The following is a 14,969-nucleotide window of genomic DNA, read 5'->3' as shown; positions in this document are numbered from 1 at the left end:
AGCCATTCGTCACCAAGCTAACTCCAAGTTATCCAAAGCATCCCACGGATTGTTAGCTCGGTGCTAATGTCTGACAACAATTGTCCACTTATCGTCTAGCTAATTTATTGTTGTGCTAACATTTGTCAAAGACATTTACCTGACAAACAAACTGCCGCTCCGCTGTGTGGTGGTCGTGCCAACATAAATCCCTGAAAGGATTGGCCCCGGCTCGATGGCAAAAATAATTCGCATTAAAGTGCTGCACACCAGGCGATCAGTCACCTGAATGGATCATTCATATCCAACCAGTAGCTAACGATCACTCCGAACTGTCAGCGGGCAACTGGGGATTCTCACTCACCTTGTGGCGTTGTGGGACCATTAATGATTTGATTGCCCATTGACAATCCCAGAGCCATGGCTTGGGATCAGGTCTCCCCTCCAATACCGCGCCCAGCTCCAATCAATGCCAGCTTGACGGACTGCGCTCGTTAAACTTCTTCTGCGGGTGCGTTCGTTCAATTAGCCCATGTCGTAAAGTACAAATAACTATTGCGTACAAGTTCCTCGGAAACCACTGGCTTGGCTATAATCATAAGCTTGTATGCACTTGGAAAAATTATCTTTAAATATTTTAATATATTTTAGATCGATTTTGGAATATGAAACCAAAGAGTCCTACTTTTAAGGATAACTATCATTTAATAAGGGGATTTTCCCTTCAGTAATCCATGCTAATTTTTCTCCAAGTGCGGCTTTTGTCTGGACGGTAATTTAAGTTAAACAATCGTCAATGACGACGACAAGAGCGAAAAACTAAAGTAAAGCAGCCAGCAATCAGTTGGGCCGACAGTCCGTCAGTCAGGCTAGTCGATTTGACAGTCGGCCAGTCCATCAGCCAGTCGTCAGTCAGTCACACGACGACGACTGCTACTTGGGCCTGATAATAAGCGTCGCGCCGGCGCAATAAATGTGTGCCGACAGAGTGCCCTCATCTGGTTGTTGCTTCTGTGCTTCGCCGGATCTGTATCTGTATCTGTATCCGAGTGTATTTTTCCCTCAGTCCGTGTGTTTGTAATCGTAACCATATAAGCGTCTTAAATGGCAGGTGTGCACATCGCGTGGGAAACACACGACGCGTCGAGCGGTTCTCACGATATGAAAATCGAGCAAAACAAACCGAAGACCCCTCAAGACCTGCGTGGTGACTGCCACTTTCTCGGGATCTGGGATTCGAATTGGATCTGGGATAGGGATTGGGGTTAACAGTAAGGGTTGCTTCGGGAGTGTTGCAATCAGACCTCCCTAACATTAGGCTACGATTTATGGGCTAGGATCTAATGGGGGTCACAAAAAAATCTGCTTAATTTTACAAGATTGTTTTCTATATGTATGTAGGGAGTTTAATGAATTTTTACTTTTGAAGTGTTGAAATTTTTAGAATAATGTATGTTTGACTTTAAAAGTAAGAGTTACCATTTTAGGGCAATGATCCTGGGCATGAGATTCTTTGAGATCCTTAAAACAAGAAGATTCCTGTTCCCTTTCAAGGAGCCAGAGATCAGTAAGCCACAAGACAATTAAAATTTTACAGACTTTGATTTTCATTTGGTGGCCCAAACCGAATCAGTTTGTCGCAGACAATTGCGTTGGGTTCCTCGTACCACGTTCTCACGTCTTGGCCAGCATTTTACGGTTTAATTGCAGCTACAATAGGTCTCCAGGACACACACTCCTTGGCTAGACAATGAAATAAGAAAGAAAAAAAGAATAATAAGCAGGAGGACCCACGAAAAGCAGACTCGAAACGATTTCCTTTCCCACGCACGCACAGCAATAAGATTTCCAGATCTCTACAGTCCTCGCAGGTAGCAGGTCCTCCAGCCAGGACCTTCCGATTGCCGGGGCTCCGGTATAAAAGCCGGTACAGCAGTCGGATTGAGCATCATTCGAGCAGCATCCTGCAAACAGTACACATCTTCTCTCGTCCTCTGAGAAACAATCGAAACAAAATTTACAAAAATGGCTCCACAGAACAGCAACCAAACCGCCTTCGTCTCGAAGACCCAGCACTATCTGAAGGTGAAGAAGCCTCTACTGGAGCGTCAGCGAAGGGCCCGCATGAACAAGTGCCTTGACACACTGAAGACACTTGTTGCCGAGTTCCAGGGCGACGACGCCATCCTGCGAATGGACAAGGCCGAGATGCTCGAGGCTGCCCTCGTCTTCATGCGCAAGGAGGTCGTCAAGCAGCAGGCGCCAGTCTCCCCGCTTCCCATGGATAGCTTCAAGAACGGCTACATGAACGCCGTCAGCGAGATCTCCCGAGTGATGGCCTGCACCCCGGCGATGAGTGTTGAGGTTGGCAAAACAGTGATGACTCACCTCGGCGTCGAGTTCCAGCGCATGTTGCAGTCCGATCAGCAGTCCCAGCAACAGGCAACTCAATTGGAATCCGCCTCTCGCCCTCTCAGCCCCGCCTCCTCAGGCTACCACAGCGACACTGAGGAGTCTGAGGCCGCCGTCAGCCCCAAGCCAGCTCAGTCTTCCAGCATGTGGCGTCCCTGGTAATCCTTCAACATCATCATCATCGCCAGCAATCATCAAATCCTGTCTTCCATCAACCATACAATCAACAACGAATCATGTCTTCCAATTGAATCGTTAACACTGTGATAACAGCTTTACCTAGTTTATAAGAAAATACCAAGCTTTAATAGTTTATTAAGATTTATAAGTTAAGAAACATCAAAAGCTTTAATAGTAATAAAAAAAAAACTAAAAACTCAAATATTTATCTTATTATTGGGCTATACTTTCCAATAAGGGATACAGGGAGGAATTACGGAGGGAGTAATATATATGGTGGGCTTACATATGTATTATTAAATGACTTTGAAAAGGTTATGGTCTTTAAGGATCTTCATTTCCTGCTGATCGTACTATTTGGGAACAACGTCACAACTGTACAGAAACTCTATTTCTATAGGAAACTCTTAGTAAAGAAACTGAATTTCCTTACATTATGCTAGACAGATTTGGTTCAAATTTAAACTAGAAATATTATCCATATAATATGAGGTCTTTGTTTCATAAAAGAAAGGTATATTAAATAAAATAGAAACTGGCTTCAAGACATTTGTTCTTTTTTTGGCATTGTTTTCTTGAAGTTTCAACACTGTCCTCAGACTCCCTCTTCAAAAGGTCCAATTCATTAGAATAATATATCATTTTATGCATCAAAGCCTAGAGTTGTAGAGACTCCTCCCTCACCTGATAAACAATGTTCCAAACATGATCTTTGGTTCCACCTCCCAGGCGGACCTACACTCTCCCGGGGACAAGTCGGAGGTCCCCGAACCGTGAATCCAGGCAAATCCTTGGCCCAGCGACGCCCCTAAGTGGCGTGCCACAAAAAAAAAATAAAACTGGAACCTGTCTACGCCTCGATTGACAGCTTAACACTGCGGTGCACGTGTTGCTGGGTGTTATGTTATCGAATCTGCATACTGGCCGAGGCTCATATATCGTATTGTTTTTTCCTGGCTCGGGGGAGGTTCTGTACCCATCGAGTTAAACCGTCAATTACGACCCCTTTTGTGTCCTGCACGTGCGTGCTGAGTGATGGGCGGCGGCAGGGGATCCTTGAGGCCCGGACTTTGGCTCGGATGATATCCTAAACCAACAATGACAACGGCCATAGGATTCCTGGAACTGGCCTCCCGCATATGCATATGCGACATACCATCGCACATACTAATTTGTAAACTAAAAAAAGATTAAAAATAAAAGAACTTAAAACTTGTCGCACTGTCTCGTGTCAAGGGCACGTCTCCTCCAATGTAATTTGATAACAAAAAGGACCCCACATGTGTTGTATCACCACACTGATTACTGTCTCTGTTATTTTATCATTACAAAACCAAAGAAACCGCCACGTTGGTCTGGAGTCTATCTATAGTTTGTGTCTATAGTTTACAGTCTAGACTCTAGAGGTTTCTAAAGATATAAAATTTAAGGGTTTGTTAAAATTAATTTCCTAAGAAATCTATAGGATAGCTGAAGATCTGACAGTCTTAATGAAGGAATAAAAATATACAAATTAGGCACGAATATTCTGAAAAAAGTAAATACTTTATTGAATAAATAAAAAACATTGAATTGATCCATTTTTTTTAAATTTTCACCATTTTTAAAGATTTTGTTTGAGTTTGTTTTTTTTTGGTTTAGGGTGGGGGTGGGGTAGATTAGGGTGCGGTTTTTAAAATATTTATTAAAGAAATATGTTTTTTATTTAAGTAAACATATTTCACCACAAAATGGTTGTCCGGAAAGGCATGTGAAATATATACATTTATTATAACTAGTCGTAGATGTTAATTTTATCAATAATGAACCAAACGGAAGTAAAAACCGCAAAAAGTTGATAAAACAAAATGTTTATAACTTCTGTATGTTAAATCAACTGTATGTTGAAATTTTCTGGACGTTGGGTTCATTGCCTGGCCTGGGGCTCCACTATCACCCAAATCCTCAACTAATGTAAAACTATGTACGTTCATATGAAACTATGTACGTATGTAATGCACAAGAAATATACACAGATACATAGATGCATTACTCATCTTACGAAGGCTTGAGATTCTAGCAACGCCTCGTTTGATGTTCGCGCCATTGACCACGGAATATGTAAACGGAAATACCGTAACAGATTTGGGAACTGGACACATGTGAATGTCCTCTCACCCGGGTGTGGAAAGTCCTGCACCGTGTAACCGGACCTGCGGACCTGCGAAGACCTCGATGATCAGTGATGGGTGTGGTGACTGGCTTTTCCCGCCTGCCATTCGGGCCATGTGTGAAATTTTCACGATCGCAAGTTACTCACGTTTCGCACTTGCCGCACATTATGGCCAGAAAATAAGGTGGCCAGTAGGTGGGAGAGGAATAGGGCGGTTCGGATCGTTCCACGGACGTGACGGGGTCGGGGTTTCGAAATGTTCCGTTTAACCGTAACACCCTGCTGCGAACGAAACGAGGTCGTCACGTGTACAAACACGATCGTTCCCACCCCCCTGGAACACTTGGCCGGGAGACAATGGATGGCCAGGGTCAGGTTGATTTTATTTTATTTTTTTTTCTCCTCGGCTTTTTGTGTGCGTCGGGCTAATCTACACTTTGGAACCTTTAATGATCGAGCTACGATAAGAAATCAGTGCACGTGTTCAAGCGGAGCACAGAGCAAAGATTTCACTGGAAGATACAAAAAAAAAAATAGAAGACCAGGGAGAAAAGGAAAGACACCACAGTAGTCACCCAAAACCACTGTTGGGACCCCCAGCGGGGCTTTGGTTTCCCATCGAAATGGTTAACTGGGTATTTTTATTTGTTTTGGGTCTGCACGTGGGCACACAATAAAATTTGAAGACAAAAAACAACACAAAATATCCATCAGAAAGGCATACGGGGGCAGTGAGTCCACCGAAAATATAAAATCACAACCAAAGGACCAAAAACACAATTAGATCAACACAATCCCCGTGCATAATAAGGCCCGAATAATGCGGTAGCATGAGTCAACCAAAAACCTTACCAAGAACTGGGAGAATCATCCCGAGGCTATAAAGGTCAATTTCCGAGAAGCAATTTAATAATTTGGAATTGCTTATCCAGCAAAGGATACTGAAAAGATTGGAGGTTGTTCTTGTTGAGATAAAACAAGAGGGACTTTATAGAAATATCTAACCTTTCTATTGACTTTACTCTCTATCGTATTGGGGAAAAGATTTTATTGATCTCTGTTGATCTCTCAATCGAAACTTAAAGGTATCCTTTAAGAGAAAGATCGCTTTTTTGTTTATGTTTTGGACTTAATAAGTGTCATTATTATTAGTCCGCTTGGTTGCATTTATAAAAAAGACAGTATTTTACAGATAGTAACTTAATATGTTCATGCTGAATAAACTGCCTTTGTATTTATTTATTTATTATTGAAGATAGAGAAGTTTAAACTACTAGACTAGACTAACCTAGTTGGTAAAGCGGTGGCAGCCAGACCTTCGGTTGTCTTGCCTTTATATATTTTGCTGAATAATTTAAAAATTATGCTTATTTATATAAAAAATTAGGACCAACCCGTTACTGGGCCAAGACTGGCAGCCGAGTAAAAAGCATTAGAATATGTGGTGAGCACCTTCCCCATATACATATGTTTGAGCCTGACATCGGCCAACTATCGGTTTCAAGAAAAGGATGATTTTAATAATATAATATAGGCCAAGCAAGGGTTATAAGTTTCGGCCAAGTTTAGTAAACTTATAGGCCAAGCATATTCAAAAGCACCATATATTACTATACTGATACTAGGTCTTAAATACTAATTAAGGATATATAAAAGAACTCCTTAACCAATTAACCCCATCTTCAATGATCTGCCCATCGATCTGTTAAGGATCTCAACCATACAATCATCATCACCTCCACAAAGGACCAATAGATTGCGGGATACAGGCCAACTACTGCGAGGACCTGTTAACGCCAGCCTACAGATTCTCACCAAGGATCCCTACTTAATTTGTCCCAACTCACACACCGGGTTCCAAATATTTATGGTTGAGTCAAGGGACAATCCATTAAGTACGCCTGGGATGCCCAAAAGGAGCAAAGGAACAAAAAGCAGACAAATCCTGGGAACCCGGGCTTCAGCGCCTCACGCGCCATCACGCGTCCAAAAAACTACAAATAAAAAAAAAAGAAACACACAAAAAGGTACAAACGCTCGCTGTACGTGTGCTCCTCCAACGAGATCCTCGTGGTCCTCCTCCTCCCAGCCATGCTCCTCCTTCTTTTCATTTTTTAATGTGTGCCCCTCACGGGCACAGAGAATGCCCCGTAATAAGATTCGGGATAAGGGGACCGGTCCCCTGCTAATTGTGTGCCATCAGCAACAGAAATTAAAAGCAACTCCTTCGTCGACGATCCTTGTCCCCCAACTCCTCGTACTTTTTTCTCAGCCTCGTTCCTTCCCTTTCTCTGGGCAACGCCTCGCCTCCACATACATTTTGATAAATTTCAAATTACAGCGCATTAAGTCCCTCAACTCGGTCCTACCCATCTAACCTTTGTCCCCCCTCCAGAATCCCATTTTACGTTTGTTTGCCTATTCAGATCTATGTGATCTCTTAGGACCTGGCTTCAGGACCATTAATTGTTCGCTGCAGTTCGAGCGTTGAAAATTGAAAATTTTCTCCCACGTTCTCGAGCTGCACACGTGTTCTAGAAATCGAAAAGGGATTTCCCCCGCCCCCTCGCTCCATCGTCCCCCCCTCCACTCGATCCATCTTGCCTCTCGCTCGCTCTCGTTTCCAAAAAATAAATATACAGGATAAGTGCACATAAAAACCAAAAGTGATCAGCAGAAAAAAAAAAAATGAATCTCCTTTTCAGAAAAGGATCCTTTCGAATAAAGACTGTGGGAACTGATGGAAAGTCTCGTTTCTCACGATCCTGCAGCAGGATAAAATTGCCCCGCACTGGCAGCAGGTGCGAGGGGAGCAACACGACATGCCGTCACACTCCAACGCATGCAGGTTAATGCCGATGCAGTCCCTTTTTTGAAAACACACCTGCCGTTTTTGTTGTTGCTCGCCATGCGGTGTATAGGATTTTCTGGTTGGCCATCGGACACGTATCCTTGTAGTTTCCCACACTCGGTGTTTTGTGACCTGCTTGTGTTCGCTGTGCGTTTGGGTTTCTCCTGTTGCCTGTCGTCCTGGCAGCGGGTATAAAAGGCAGCCCGATCGGAGGACCAGACATCATTCGAGCTCAACGCTTCGTACAGTACACATCTCAGCTACACACAGCAGCTACACAACAAATCCTTCAAAATGTGCCAGAACAAGACCAACACCATGACCATCAAGTCGAACAAGAAGCTGTCCTACAGCGTCAAGAAACTGCTCCAGAAAATCTTCAAGCAGCAGCAAGTCGAGGAGGAGCAGAACCTGAAGAACACCCTCAAAGCCAACTCCCTCGAGTCGCTCGAATCCATCGAGAACAGCCGCAACGCCGACCTCGAGTCCACCGCCTCCGTCTGCCTTTCCATGGAGTCCTGCGAGAACGAAGCCAACGAGCGCCTCTCCGCCTCCTGCGACATCGAGGACTACGAGCTGGAGCAACTGCCCACCGTCCCAGTTCACTTCGTCCGCACCGCTCACGGCACCTTCTTCTGGACCGCCGCCTCCGATCTGCCAGCCGACAACGACCTGATCGAGCCCCTCTACTGCAGCACCGCCAACGAGATCGCTGTGGCTCAGTTCCAGGATCGTTGGGTTCAGGCCTAAGATCAACACCTCAAACCATCTCCAGCGCAACCATGTCTTCCAATCTGGGATCTCCAGCTTTAATCAACGTCTTCCGTTAATTTTTGACAAAACTTTACAAAAATTAACAAGCAAGCCGACAACCTTCAGAGCTTTACTAAAATTGTGATAAATTTTACTTAACATTTAAAAAAACAAAAAATATATTTACAATTGAAAAGAAATTTGAACTGTTTTTTATTTACATCCTTTCAGTTTTAAGGTCAACAAAATTAAATTAGGCTTTCGAAAATTCAACAAAAATCTTCACAGTAATCAATGTTTTCTGCTTGGCTTTGTTCCGACCATTTTCCGTTTACAAATCAACAGATAAATAATAATAGGGAAGAAATCCTTTGTTAATTGGCATGACTCATTCGAAAAACGAGCGGAGCCTAATCCGACTCGATCCTGAACCTTTTTCTGTCTTATTGTTGATCCATTTACCTGCCAGCAGGTAGTGGAGATCATCGTCGGGGGTTGCTCGGCCTGTTGATCTTCCGCCTCGATTCCAACCAGTTTCAGGGCTCGCAGGTAGGTCCCTTGTCTGCTGATTGCCGATCGTCTCGGTAAATAAAGTTTGGTTCCAATTAGATGATCTGCTTATGAGACTGAATCGGAGACAAGTCAAAAAAATGTTGCATACATTGTAGCTGAAGTATCTTTTTTTCCAATCAACATAATAGGATCTCCAATTAATAAATACAAACTACTGTATTTCTCTATGCTATTAAAAATGGATGTTCCGTCAAAAAATATATTACATTTTATCGAATATATTATTACACGACCGCGAAAAAAATTTTTTTTTTAGTTAAAAAGCAAAGTCAAACCGATAACAACTAATTGGACAATATACAGGTTTTTTGAGGTTGCTGCACTTAATGTCCTGCGGCAGGAAGACAGGAAAAAGCTAGGACGATAGAAACAACCATAGATACTCTCAATATGACAACCTAACCGTACGTAAAAGAATCAAGGATCAAGTCCTTGCAGAATCGAAATTATCATTCATTAAAGTTTGGCGAAGCATAGTGTGCTAAACTTGTGGCCACTACTGTACATAAGTGATTGCCAAAATTTGTTTACACACATTCCACAAAAATGACTGTAAAACTTTACAATTGTTTTTTTCAGCAAATATATCAAAAAAGGAAACAAAATATAATTTAAGGAATAACTTTAAATTTTTTGAAGGTCAAGAAAAGTAAGCCTTTAGAAAAAAAAAGATCCTAAAAAAAATTTAATTAAAAGAATTATTTTTTTTTTTCAATTTTATTGGTTTATTTTATTTTGGGTATTCTATTTCTTTATCATTTTCTTTTTCAATTAACCATAAGTTAACATTTATAAATTATTTAAAGCTTATCTATACAAAGAAAGGAGCGCATCGAGATAATCAGGAATAGGATGTTAGCGCCCTCTTAAAAAGCTCCACTGATTGATTGATCATCGTAGTTATATCACAGTTGAAAATAAACAATCAATTTACAAATTATGTTTATCAAGACTAATACTAGAAAAGTATTTCAAAAACAATTCGAAACCGATTTGGGGGTCGGCTCCGGGTTTCTTTGTTTCAAATGATTTACTTTGGAAGACAACGGATTTTGTTGCTGAACGATTAATAGCCACTTTTTGGGTTTCGATTGCTAATGCTAAGGATAAAATCTAGATAGGATGCAGGACTGATTTCGCAGTCACGCCCAATTACCAGGGCCTCCAGACGGGCTCCGAGGCGCCGGACTCGTGAGAGCTGACCGACGCCGTCTCCGACATCGCCGCTCCGTCGACGGAGGTCACGTCAATTAGCTCGTCCTTGCCGGCCAGAAATGCGTTGTAGCCGGCGGCGGCAGCGGCAGCCGCCTGCCCATAACCACCCAGAAGCGGGAAGGCTAGTCGGCCAAGGGATTGCGGATGCTGTGGGCTCTGGTGTTGCTGGTGTTGCAGTAATTGAGTCTGCAACTCAATCAGTCGCGTCGATAGGAATTTCATAATCTTGCGGCCAATCTCATCGGTTTGCTGCGTTTGCAACAGGACCTGCGTAATCTGATCGGCTGCGTGGACGTAGCCGGAGCGAAACGACTCCACGTGTGCCGTGCTCGTTGCGGGGGGTGGGCTATTACCACCGCCGGACCCGACACCCTGAAGCGAAAGTCCTCCGCGCTGCTTCAACTTTCGCATATGATCCACTGTCAGCTCGAGAATATCGGCCTTCTCCAGCCGTGTGACGTGCTCGCCCTCCTGCTGCAGGCACTCCACCATCAGGTCCTTGAGATCGTCCAGGCACTTGTTGATCCTGGCCCGGCGCTTGCGCTCCAGCAGCGGCTTCATCACCTTGCGGTACTGATACGTCTTGGACATCTCCATGACCATGATCGTTTGCTTTTTTCAACTTTAAGGATTCAGTTTATTCGATATTTGAGTATCTCAACCGCACATTATCACAACTGATTTTGAAATGTCATATGCGATTTTTATTATTACGAGAATGGGTGCGCGTGCGTTGCGCGTTCCCTCGATTGCGGTGCGTTCAACAGGCGGCACGTTTACGAAATGAGTGGCAAACTAGTTCCCAGCGTTTCTTTTATATGACCCGTGTGGCAGTCACGCTCTCCAGTTCACCGCTCTCCCAGACACAGGCACAAAGCTCCCGCATGACGGCTCACTCACACATTCCCATGCACTCGCCCAGGAGGCCGACTTCGCCTCGCCTCGGATCGGATCGGTAGCGGCACAAAGAGAGGCTACTGTAAGCCGTGGTTGGGGGTTGGACACACAGTCTTTGAACGGAGCTACAGTGATCTAAGATTGTGCAAAGTATGTAACAAACTATTTTTTTGTATAATTTCTTACCATATATATTTATTAGGTATATTATTATAATTTTTTTGCTATTGATAGTGCACTTTCCGGAGTGTTATAGGACTAAAATTTATTAAATTCCATAAGAAACTTTTCATAATATCTTTACACAACTGTTTATTAAAATTAAAATTTTGTCTTTGAAATAGTCACGTTTGTCCCTTTTTCTGTGATTGCAGAAAAGTATGCTATAAAACTCTTGATTATTTACCAATGAAGATCCTTTTTGCTAAAAAAATGTTATATGTATAAAGAAACAACAAGAATATACAAGGAAATAAAACATACGAATTCGTTAGCATTAAATTGACATCACTAATTCGTAAAATCTGATGATTCCTTAAAGAAAATTCGACAGATCTTCCCGTTTCATAATCGGATATCCTGTGTAGCTTGTAAAGTATGAAATAAACTTTAAAACCTTTTCGTGTTTCTATTTACATTTAATATACATTGTACCTAATCAAACTTGGAGTGTATACCTCTGTACTTTACAAAACTTTTTTTTATATTTAATTATTTCATGTAGTTGATGTAAAAAATTAATTTTCCCACGTTTGCCGCCGTAACGTATGCTATTATTTCTGTATGCTATAGGATAAGAAATTCCTGTTGTATTTTAAATAAAATCTAAAAGCGTTTAATCTTAAAATCCTAAATTCTTGCGAGTTAAGGTTTTATTTTTGTTCCCTTATTTTTTGCCCGGCACCACTGTGCGCCTACATGGCGTATGAGTATCTGCATCTGTATCTGTGGCTGTGCTCTGGCGCGCGTCGTCTTCAATTGATTGCAAAGGGAGCCCGCTGTCGGCCGTCGGCGATCGGCAGTCGGCAGTCAGTGCTCGGATTGGATCTCATTCTCAGCGGCAACTGCGCGTGGCTCTCAGCACCGGAGCTCCGGCGGCTTGGTGGTGCCCCTCAGCTCACCCTCGACCATGCCACACTTATTGTCAATGATGACAGTGCTCGGCTCCCATTCGCTGTCGAAGCCGACTCTCCGATCTCCTGTCTCCGGTCTCGTCTCGCTCGCTCGCACCTACTGGGAGACATGGGGGAGCCTACTCGACTACTGCCACCCGGCCGATTGTGGGTCTCCCAAGAGTCTCCCTGTATCTGTGTGTATTGTTGTGTGTTGCGCTATGTTGTGTTGTGCCTACTTTACGAGACCGTGGGAAACAGATTTGTCGTGTGTTTCCCACACGTTGGACGGATGGCTGGATTGTGATGCGATCCGATGGATTGCTGAAATGTTGTTGCTGTTGTTGCTGTTGCTGCTGGTTGATTTCAAGCGGGTTGACTGTCAGCCAGCGATGGGGGGCAGTGGGCGATCGTCATGGGGAGGACCACAAGCGGAGTAGGGGCTGAAGAGGGGGTCTGGCTTTAACTCGCGCAATTATGTCGCATGCTTGGCTGATGATGATGACTGCGACAACTGCACACTAAAAAAAATAGCTTCTAGCTCCAGAGCCTATTAAAATTACATTTTCAGCATGGGAAAATTGTCACACCACTTCCCCCATGCGATTTGGCCAGCAAGCTTTGTGGTTTAAGAACTTTTTAAATTAAAGATACAATTATCACTATTCTATTATTATATTATAAGATAATTCACTACAACAATCAGTGAAAGAAGTTGTGATTATCCTATGGCATGTGATATCTTTTTTAATATTTTTTATATCTTCATAAATTGAATGATTATTCTATAGTGCTTATATTTTAAATAATTCTAGCTCAAGATTTTCTAAAAATTAGCTGAAAAGCATACACAATAATATTAGTAATATTTGAAATTTATTTTTCCTTGTGTATAACCACTATGATGGTTTTGACTCTACTTGGCTCGAATTTTCGTTGAAGCATATCGATTAAGTGTTACAGTTTCGCTATCTCGTCGCTCTGGGGGTTCCAAAATAAAAGCACTTTATGCATATAAAGCCCCAACCCTCAACCCTTTTAGAACCGTTGATGGTGTTTGTCGCCATTTTAGTCGTAAACTTTAACATCCGGTTGTCGTTCTAAGATTTGTTTTTCGCATCGTCGTATATATATATTTTTTTTGTGATTCGCTGATCTCAGGGCTACTGGTCAGCACAGAGTGTATAAAATGTTGCCTGTTTTTTATGTCGCTTTTTTTATTCGCAGCTGCTGTGCCTGTTTCTGTTCACCATCCCGAGTTTATCACCATCCAGCAAACAGAAAGAGCAATATGACACTTGTGGTTGGACGCCTGTGAGTTATTTTCTGGCTGGGGCTTTTTGCCTGGCTAAGCATTTCCCATGATGCTGCAGAATCGCTCTGTTTGTTTGTCTTCTGTCCATGACTTCCGTTAGCCGTTTGGCTTGACTTGGCCGGGCTTTCGGTATTTCAGTCTTTCTGCTGACTGGAGCCATAACAATTAAGAAGCTCAAGGCATTTCTATGGTTCGGCTTTCAAGATGCCTCTGCCTCAGCCTCAGCCTCAGTCCATGCCTCAACTTTCAACTCGGCCGACACACGTGGCGTATGAGTAATGCGAATATGCAAAATGATCATCACACATAATCGCAAAGACACGGCCAGACCGCAAAACCATTTTCGACTAACCTCAATGCACACTAATTGCTTGTCATATATCGTCGGTTAGTCTGCGATGTATATATGTTTGTATACATATATAGTTTTGCACAAAACTTGTTGCCATCACTGGTCGTGTGAACCAAAAGCTTAAGAGCCAAATAGTTGATGATGGGCAAAGACAAGCTACAGAGGGCCACAAGCCACGACTGGCTAATGCTCTTAAAGGTTAAAGATTTTAAATAAAACACTACATACATAAATAATTCGCTATTTAATTTAATAATTTATATATCAGAGCACCTAATTAATTAATACTCTAATAATAGTTGTGAATATTCCTAATATAGTGTATACATACCCCCAATAAATATCATTCCCTGTCTATGAAAAGTGCAATCCCAGGCACAAGCTCCCAACTGCTGAAGGAGTTGCAATCACAATCCCAGGGAGAGTTGGCATCCAAGTTGCAGAGCTGCAAGTTAGAGCCGGTGTTGCCGTGTTCATGTTGCCAAGTCAGTCGCTTTCAATTTAGCAAACGTGCAGTTCAAAGCCTAGACGCTGATTGGGGGCAAAAGTGCGCGGGTCAGTGGGGGGAGGCGGGCGAGCAAGATTAATAGCGGCCATAGGCAACCGGGCCGAGAGATCTCTCGGGCGTAAGCGTGCGGTGCACACGCGATTGGCACGAGTTTTGGCCACCAAATAAAAAAAACTCTACCAGCCCGGTTCGTTTCTGAGCTGGCTAAACTAGTTATGGCGGCTAGCTGCGATCAGTGCTGAGTTTGTGGGAAACTACGATCGGCAAGGACCTGCTGCTCGAATGAGGTCACGGTCTCATTAGATCCTCACTCCAAGCCCCCGAACACTATTTCCCAAACTCGAACCCGAACCCGAACCCAAGCCCATTCCCATTCCTGTTCTCAGCTCGGAGCGTGTGAACCGCAGCATGTCATAATCCACTAGTCCCTTTTTGGAAATGAACTTATCAGCGCCGGGGTCTTCGAGCCTTGATTATAAATGACAACAAACAGGCCAACAAGTAGCAACAACAGCTGCTCCGCCCGGCGGCAGCAACACCATCGAAACAAAATCACATGCAAAGGAAACAGAAATAACAGCAAAAGCAAAAGCAACAACAGAAACAATAATAGTGCCCAAAAAGCCGAAAAACCCAAGTGAAATTCTTATAAGCCCTTTCCCACACTCGA

The 14,969-nt window shown here is 43.1% G+C and overlaps 3 protein-coding genes across 3 annotated transcripts; 2 read left to right on the top strand and 1 right to left on the bottom strand.

Moving 5' to 3' along the window:
- Positions 1 to 1,910: 1,910 nt before the first annotated feature.
- E(spl)m5-HLH (Enhancer of split m5, helix-loop-helix) lies at positions 1,911 to 2,734 on the top strand. The gene has a single exon (XM_017246279.3). The coding sequence runs from the start codon at positions 2,005 to 2,007 to the stop codon at positions 2,551 to 2,553; it is 549 nt and encodes a 182-aa protein (XP_017101768.2). The 5' UTR covers positions 1,911 to 2,004; the 3' UTR covers positions 2,554 to 2,734.
- A 5,052-nt stretch (positions 2,735 to 7,786) lies between these two features.
- E(spl)m4-BFM (Enhancer of split m4, Bearded family member) lies at positions 7,787 to 8,527 on the top strand. The gene has a single exon (XM_017246308.3). It carries the CDS (start codon positions 7,869 to 7,871, stop codon positions 8,322 to 8,324), a length of 456 nt encoding a protein of 151 aa, XP_017101797.1. The 5' UTR covers positions 7,787 to 7,868; the 3' UTR covers positions 8,325 to 8,527.
- Positions 8,528 to 9,612: 1,085 nt separating this feature from the next.
- Positions 9,613 to 10,915, bottom strand: E(spl)m3-HLH (Enhancer of split m3, helix-loop-helix). Its single transcript, XM_017246245.3, has one exon. The coding sequence runs from the start codon at positions 10,716 to 10,718 to the stop codon at positions 10,053 to 10,055; it is 666 nt and encodes a 221-aa protein (XP_017101734.1). The 5' UTR covers positions 10,719 to 10,915; the 3' UTR covers positions 9,613 to 10,052.
- Between the last annotated feature and the right edge of the window lie 4,054 nt (positions 10,916 to 14,969).

This window comes from Drosophila bipectinata, chromosome 3R (assembly GCF_030179905.1).
Source record: "Drosophila bipectinata strain 14024-0381.07 chromosome 3R, DbipHiC1v2, whole genome shotgun sequence".
NCBI classification, from domain to species: Eukaryota; Metazoa; Arthropoda; class Insecta; order Diptera; family Drosophilidae; genus Drosophila; species Drosophila bipectinata.
Note: the sequence above shows the minus strand (reverse complement) of the source record. Positions and strands in the feature narration are given on the sequence as shown.